The following is an 8,696-nucleotide window of genomic DNA, read 5'->3' as shown; positions in this document are numbered from 1 at the left end:
TTAATAACGTACTTAGCCAATTATTTTCACACTCGCATTAAATAGAAAAAATAAAAACATATTTAATATGGAGTATTTGATATAAATATTATTAAATACATATTTAATATGGAGTATTTGATATAAATATTATTAAATAGAATTAATTTTCATAAATATTACTAAATATCATAATATTTGTGATATGTGTAACAAATTTAAAAAGTCTAGGAAAGGGACTAATTTTTAAATGTTTTTGGTTTGGCCTTTTTGCTCATCTTTTTTCTTTATTTTTCTCTTATATTTTTTTATACGAAATATAAAAGATTTTTAAAAAAAAAATTGCTACTACACAATCCAAATTGACACAAGATCGTGTATCAAATATAAAAAAAAATATTGAAAAAAATTGTTAAAAAGATTTTGGTACAAGTAGCAAATCTATAACATTTTCTATATTTAGAAAACAAAATAAGCATGGCTAATTAATAAGATGTTTGAAACTTTTCTTTTTGTATTTTTTATTTTTTATTATGTACGGTAAAATGTTTATCGGTTTGTTTCATTTTTTAAAATATCCGTAAAATATAAGTCATTATTGGCACTTTAGTCTTAAGGAGACCGTGCTCTGTTTTTTCAGTTAACTGATATATATAAATAATTGCTCTTCTCTTGTCTATATAAAAAAAGTTTGACCATATATCTCATGATTTGGACAGATGAATCCTTCCTGTTTGGTGCTGGCTTTCTTATTTTTTTTACTTTTTTGGCAGCATGTATCGCTCATTCACATGTCCACAAGGATGATTTAAAATTAAAGTGGGCCCCGTCACAAAATTTAAACTTATTTTAGTGGAAAAAATTTGACCCACAAGTTTAAAAAAAGCTAACATTAATTCCTTTTTTTGTGTGCTAATTAGATATGCCTCATTCACCAATATCATAAACTTAATCATGATTTGGCTTGAATCTCCAGAAATAAATTCTTCATACAAAAAGAGATACATTCCCACAAACATATATACACATGAAAAGGAATATATGGAGCATAATTCTCATTCCAGATTCTCAACTTTAAGCAATAATAATAAAAAGGAAAGATGGAAGTGTACAGCATAAGATGAATAAGTCATGTGTTTAAAACTTGCTGGTTAAGGTTTCTTGTGGGAAAGAGCTTGATCTTTTGAGCTTGATCTTCAATGGTTGGAATAGCACTGTCATCCTAGTCTCATTTTTGCCTGCTAAGAAGCAAAACAGGACAGAATGTGGGTGGAGGGTCTTCGATCGAAACTGAAACCTAAACCGAAACTAAACACAAAGCTCAATTCTTGAATTTCATAAGCTGTATCATAACAGATATTTGAATAATCATTGTCATAGTTTGTAACAATTTCAAATCCAGTTGGGATTGGGTTTTGATGCTTCAATCCCTAGAATCAACAAAGCAAGCATAGAGTTTTAAGCAGTAGAATTGAATGATCCATCCAAAATGTCTGCTGAATTGAACAGTTCCAAATTCCAATCCCCACAATACAAATCAAGACATGAAGCTTTCCCAAAGCATCTACAAAGATGCAATGTTCTGCTCTCAACAAAAGCAATCTACCTCTCTATAATTCTGGCCTAAAAGAAGAGAAAAATGTCAATTCTTTAATATCAGCACAGGAAAATCAATGGACGATCTTGGCACCCCAAATTAGAGAGGAGACTAAAATGAATGAAAAACTAAAAGAGTTAATAATAAGTTTTCAAATGGTTGAAATTTTAGGAACATCAACTGGAAACTGGTTGATCTCATTCATCCATGGGTTCTTTTCTTTAGCTGGATTTATGGTCCTTAAAGCTCTCCAGACTGCACTATTGCACTTAAATCCTGAACCAAATGCTATTTGCCATGTTCTATCTCCTTTCTTCATTCTACCTTTCCCTTCTGTATATGCCAATTCATACCAAAGAGAACTGCTCGATGTATTGCCAAATCGGTAGAGTGTCATCCTTGACGGCTCCATATGCCAATCAGACAGCTGCAAGTTCTTCTCCAATTCGTCTAAAACTGCTCTTCCCCCAGCATGGATGCAGAAATGTTCAAATGCTAGTTTGAAGTCAGGGATGTAAGGCTTGATCTTCATTTTGAAGAGTTTCTTACCAACTAAAGTACCGAAGAAGAGAAGCTGTTCAGACATTGGCAGCACAAGAGGGCCCAACGTTGTGATGTTAGTCTTCAATGCATCACCTGCAACTGCCATTAAGTCTTTCGATAAAGTGACACCAATGTTCCCAGTTGAATCCTCTTCCTGAGTAACACAGCTAAAGCACTTATCATCTGCTCCCTTGTGGGTACGAACAGTATGTATTAATTGATATTTGGACCTCCTTCTCTCAGATCTTCTGTTTGAAAGCAATATTGCTGCTCCACCCATCCGAAACAAGCAATTAGAGACAAGCTTTGATCGGTCGTTCCCAAAGTACCAGTTCAATGTTATGTTCTCCATGCTAATAACCAAGGCATAGGAATTGGGATGGACCTGAAGCAGCTGTTTGGCAAGATCAATAGAAATAAGACCTGCACTGCAACCCATTCCACCAAGATTGTAACTAATAATGTTTCCTCTCAGCTTGTAGTGGTTGATGACCATAGCAGAAAGCGACGGTGTTGGATTGAACAAGCTACAATTCACAATCAAGATACCGATATCTTTTGGTTTCACACTTGTCTTGGCTAAAAGCTCATCAATGGCACCAAACATCACCATTTCAGCTTCTTTTCTAGCTTCTGCCATGCAGGGGTTTGGAGGAATATTGAGAACAGCCTCAGGAAGATAGGTTGAATCCCCAAGGCCAGATCTCTCAAGGATTTTCCTTTGGAATTGAAGATTCTCCTCCGTAAATGTCCCCGTCATATGAGATTGATCCATAAAAATCTTCTTCGTGCATTTACGAGATTCATCAGGCTTGTAGCACGAAAAGTTAACAAGGTAAACAGGGCGAGGACGGGTAAGAAAGTACAAGGTAGACAAGAAAACAAGGAGGGTAGAACAAAGAATTACAGAAACTAAATTATATTGAAGATGACCCCAAACTTCATAAAGATCTTGAAGGGAAAATGTCGAAAGCTGCGCCGCGATCACAACTACCAAAGGAGAAAGGAAGAGGTACATTCCATGGGTGATAAGGTAGTGATAGCCAAGTTTCACATATTTCAGTTTGACAGACTTCTTAAAATCAGGAAGGCTTCTCGAGGATGGTGCTTTTGTGCTTAGCAAAGGTGTGGATGGCTTTGGCTCCGTCATTTCCCCTAATAAATTTTCATCAACTCAATAAACTATGAACAAAATCCGCAGCAAACAACCCCAGAACAAAGTAAACTGCAGAAATACACAAGGATCTAAACTACAAACAAAAAATCCTAAAGCTGATACAAGGAAAAACAAATCTCATCCATAAATGGTCTATGTTACCAAAGAATTCATACAGTAGAAAAAAAAAAAACACCTCCTTTCAAAAGAGCAGATAAAGTTTATGGAGAAAAGGTAAAAGCAAAAACAGATGCGCAAATCCAAAAAAACATTAGAACTCAAACAAAAAAGAGTTGAATACATTGCGATGAAGAACATACATTATTAGTAGAAACACTAATCTCATTCATGGTATGAAAAAACCCAAAATGAAAACAACCCAGGAAAGACATGGACAAAGAAATCAGATAAAAAGGGTAAGAAATCAGACATGAAATAAAAAACAAAACAAAACAAAGAAAAGAAAAGGGGATCCAGAAATTGAGGAAAAAAGGAGAAACACAGAAAGAAAACAGACCTGAAAACTCAAATCCCTCGGCAGGCCGAAGGAATCTTAGAAGAGAGGGGGGCCAAAGAGGAAGAGAGTTTGAGAGAGGGAAATGGAAATGGAAATGGAGGGAGCGATATATACAAAGGAGGAAAAATAAAATAATAATTAAGAAGGGATTAAAAAAAGGGGTTAAGTGGGATTAGAGGTGGGGGCAGAAAGTGACAAGAAGGGAAGAGGAAGAGGAAGAGGAAGAGGAAGAGGAAGAAGAAGAGGAAGAAGAAGAATGGAGAGGGAAAGGCATGGCCATAGATGAAAGCGGCGAAGCGTACGGAGGTTTTTGAAATGAAGAAATGAGGATGAGATGAAAATGAAGACGGCAGTACTCAGTTTTTGAATCGTTTTAAAATTGGTATTTGATCGTTCTCGTCTCTCTGTTCCTTCCTTCCTTCCTTCTTCTTGTCTCTGTAAAACAGATTCCACAATCTTGGTTAATTTTTCAATTTATGATCTTCTCCACTACCACTTCATGTTCTATATTTTTTCCTTTTTAAAAAAATGCAAATGAGTAATAATAATATGCTTCTAAAAACTATGAACCGAATGAGTGGTTCAGAGTGGCAGAATCTTTCTCTCTCTTGAATGAGGAAAAGTTTGCAAGTTTTTCTATTTTTATCAAAACATATAACATAGTTTTAGTTTTATCTTTGAGTGTTAAAAGAAAAAAAAAAAGTTCAAAATTTTGATGGATTGTTCTTCAACTTTTCATTTAAAATGAGGGATAAGTTAGAGGCTATGGATGTATTGTATGTAAATTTTAAAGGATACTAAGCCTGTAAATTAATTAACATACTTTGTTTTTGCTCTTGTTGAACGAAAAGAAAAATGAAAAAAAAAAAAATTAACAATGTACCAAAAATATTTACAAAAGGACAAAAAATGTCTACATTGATTTTATTATAAATATTGTGTCCGTTTTATCATATATTTTTTTACGATTTTCTCTTAGAATAAACAAAATAATAATAATAATAATAATAAATGCTGAATTTAATATATATACATATATAATTAGTGAATTTGTAATAATAATTTGGTAGAATATGTACCTTAATTTTGAAAAATGAACAAATAACATATAAAGAAGTAAATAATTATACAGCGAGGACAAACATGAAAAAGGGAGGGGCAGGAGGGGACCATCTTACAAGGGCTGCTGCCTGAGGAGGTTTAGAGGAATAGAATAACACTGTCTCTCATCTTTCCAATACATACACGATTTCTAAAACTATTTTTCTATTTCTTTTAAATCTTTCTAACCCAATTCAAATTCATTTTCCAAACCTATCTATCTTTAAATGATTAAAATATTGTGTTTTAGATATCAACCAATTTTCAATGGCAGATTTTTAATTCTATTGTTTACACTATTGAGAGAATAATGGACCATTAAATGGTGTAATTATTTTTGTTTACATTATTGGAAGGATCTCTAAATTACTATTTGCATGTGGATTACATTCATATATATATATATATATAAAACATTTGGAATTAGGATTAGCAAAGAAAAAAAAAAAAAGAAAAGGTGAGTTGCAAGTTGGAAGTAATTAAATGGCACATGGGCCAATGCTTTTCTTCCGTGTGCCAGCTATTTTGAATCTTGGTTTGTCTGTTTCCCTTTTTCCCTTCAACCAAATTTTCTTCTCTATTTACAAAGTCAAATGTGTCCAGCTTTACTTTTAATTATGTCATTTTCTTGTTATATATTACCCATAAATATTACAATACTACTTCTATTAATACTTTTCAAAAATTAAAATGGACTCCATCTTCTGCTTTTTTCTTTTTTCTTAACAGCTTTAAATCTATATATAATCAAATCACCATTGACTTTTTTTTTTTTTTAAGTTTTCATTTCTATATCACATAAGGTGTGTTTGGGGAGGGAAAGAGTTGTAATTGTTTGGGGAAGGGTTTGATAACCTTTCCTCAATTTCCTCACTCATTCCTGGTTTCTTACCCAATCCTTCCTTATTCTTTCATCAATGCATCTCAATCATTCCATATTTATAATTAATCAATTTCAATTTTAAATATTATTTAATTTATTTTCTTTCTATCTAAAAAACACAACATTGGCTACAATTACATTAATTTAAAATTTTAATTTCTTCTTTTACTCTTGAATTAGGTAATTTATTTTAATTACACTCCTTGTCCCAAATTTTCTTTTTTATCATGCATTATAAAAATTAGGATAATTTAATAAATTAAATATACAAAATTTGTGTATTGAATTTAGAATATAAATTTTAAAAAATTAACAATTTAATCGCACGTAACCATTACGCAAAATATGTTGAAAATTGATGTGATATTTAAAGAAATTACTGTAAATTGTTTTATGAAAACTACAATGATTTGGTAAATTAAATATATGAAATTTGTATATTGGAATTAGAATATAAATTTATTAAAAATAATAATAACTTTTGCTTTTGCACTATGTTTTATGTAATTGACTTCAGTTTATAACTATTTTTCTAAAAACTATTTTGTTCTTTCGTATATTGTTTCATGAAATTATGGTGTTCGTATTTGGTTTAAATCAATTGTTAAACATATGAAATTTAATTATTTTACAAAAAAAGTAAGATGATTTGGTAACTTAAATATATATAACTTGTGTGTTTAAATTTAAAATAATAAAAATAATTTATTGGCACGAAACGTGCAAGACGATGAAAATGGACATCATATCTAAGAAAACTAATCCAACTTGTTTTATGAATATATGACAATTTGGTATTTGATTTTGAATATGAATTTTTAAAAAATAATAATTTTTATAATCTTTCTCACATAATCCTTCGTATACTATCATAACACTATTATTCATAATCTTTCTCTCAAACACATACTATCCTAACACTATCATACATTCTCTCAAATACATATATCCGAATCATAATCATTTTCTCCATGACTCTTTCTCTTCTCGAAATGCATCTCAAGAGACTAAAATAAAATTTAAAAATAAATACAAACGTTGCTTCCTACTTATACATTGCATCATTCATCATTCGTCTTTTTTTTTTTTTTCTTCTTTTCAATTTGATTACTTTCTCTTTTTTCGTTTAATTTTTGGACACAATCATATTTTTTCTTCATATCGTCTGCTTCTTTTTTGTGCATGTATTTTTTTCAAATAAAAATTCATGCCTTCTTTTCATTTAATGTTATATTTTTCTTTTGCTATCGGATCTTTCAACAATGATATTTTGTCTTCGTATCTTTTGTTTTTTTTTTCTTAATTATTAATTTTACACAAAGGTCTTTTAATGGTAAAATGTTTATAAGGAAAATGTCAAAAATTACAAAAATAGGAAAATGTCAAAAATTACAAAAATAGGAAAATGTCAAAAATTACAAAAAAAGATGCTATGTGAATAATTAGCAACCACCTAATATATTTGGAAAATCATAGTTAGATTTGTTATTCTTCTTTATCGGATAGTTTAGATGTTGCTCCCAAATTTAAATTTAGTTAGCCTAAACTGAATACTTCAACAATATTTCAAGATATTTTATATTTGAAATAATTAAATAAATGGTTTGAAATTTTTTTTTAAAATATATCTTTTATATTTGGTAACCAAATAACTCTTTAGAAAAATAAAAGAAAAATATTAAAAGAAGAGAAAAAACCATGAGAAAAAAAAATCACGATAAGAAAGATAATGAAAATGAAGGATAAATCTAAAATAATTTTAAAAAAATGTATCGTTTCATAAGTTTTTTCATTTTATTACTCGTGCTGTAAATATTTTGTATATTTACTGATTTGTACACATTTTTACGTATAAATACATATATTTCGTTTTTCTTTTCAATTTTATTTCTAATACAAACAAATATAACTATTTACTAATAACTTAATTAGAAGAGTAAGTATTATACACCAAAAAAATTGTACACTGTTCCTCCGAAATTAGAAATTAGTAAATAACTCAATATTTAATTTATTTTCATATATAATAGTAACAACTTTTTAGATGGTTTGAATTTTTTTATAAAAACATCAATTGAATTAAGACTGTAGGTAACCATTTTATTTTTATTTTTAAATTTTGAAAACTATAGCATCTTGCTGCTTGCATATTTGAGAACACATACAAATATAATTTTAAAAGATAATTTTTTAATTTTTTAATTATTTTTCTTAAAAAATATCACATATAACTTATTTGACAATATGGTTGAAGGAAAATGTTTGGGTCAATCATAAATTGTCACGTTATTTACCAAATTAACGATAAAAAATACAAATAATTGAACTTGAGATTAATTAAAGTTGACATCTATACCAAATTGAAACAGAACACATAAATGAAAAAATCTTGATGACGCCACATGTTTTTCATCATGATCATTTGATCAAATTTATTATTTTGGTATAGTTAAATATTATTTATTTGATTTAAAGTTCAATTTAAGTTAGATACTTAATGTAGTTCAAACGATAAACAAGACCCAAATTGATATGGTTGGACTTAGATGTTTCATCTATGGACCAACTATGTTCAAGTTCATAAAGCCCATTAAAGAAATCTCTATAAATAGAGTAGCTCTCTTCGTTTAAAGTTCATAAATTTTTTACCCAAAAAACCTAAAGAGAATACACGATTGACAAAGAAAGAATACTCAATCGCTATCCGCGTCCATACATCAAACATACGCATTTGATCAAGAGAGAATTAGAGGATCAAACACTATAAATTTAAACATATCATACCAAATCAATGCTATAAATTTAAACATACCATACGAAATCAACACAATTTTAATTCAATTCAACGAAAAACAAATATGAATATGTATTCAACTCTTTTCTATCAGTAAACAAGATTACACATAGATATAAGAGAGAT

The 8,696-nt window shown here is 29.6% G+C and overlaps 1 protein-coding gene across 1 annotated transcript; it reads right to left on the bottom strand.

Annotated features, from left to right (window-relative positions):
• Window positions 1-1,009: 1,009 nt before the first annotated feature.
• Window positions 1,010-4,299, bottom strand: LOC101213684 (3-ketoacyl-CoA synthase 11). The gene is made up of 2 exons (XM_004146244.3): window positions 3,793-4,299; window positions 1,010-3,274 (listed from the first exon to the last, which is right to left on the bottom strand). Exon 2 carries the CDS (start codon window positions 3,267-3,269, stop codon window positions 1,728-1,730), a length of 1,542 nt encoding a protein of 513 aa, XP_004146292.1. The 5' UTR covers window positions 3,270-3,274; window positions 3,793-4,299; the 3' UTR covers window positions 1,010-1,727.
• Between the last annotated feature and the right edge of the window lie 4,397 nt (window positions 4,300-8,696).

Source organism: Cucumis sativus, chromosome 1, assembly GCF_000004075.3.
Source record: "Cucumis sativus cultivar 9930 chromosome 1, Cucumber_9930_V3, whole genome shotgun sequence".
NCBI classification, from domain to species: Eukaryota; Viridiplantae; Streptophyta; class Magnoliopsida; order Cucurbitales; family Cucurbitaceae; genus Cucumis; species Cucumis sativus.
This window is presented reverse-complemented; position numbering and strand designations above follow the sequence as displayed.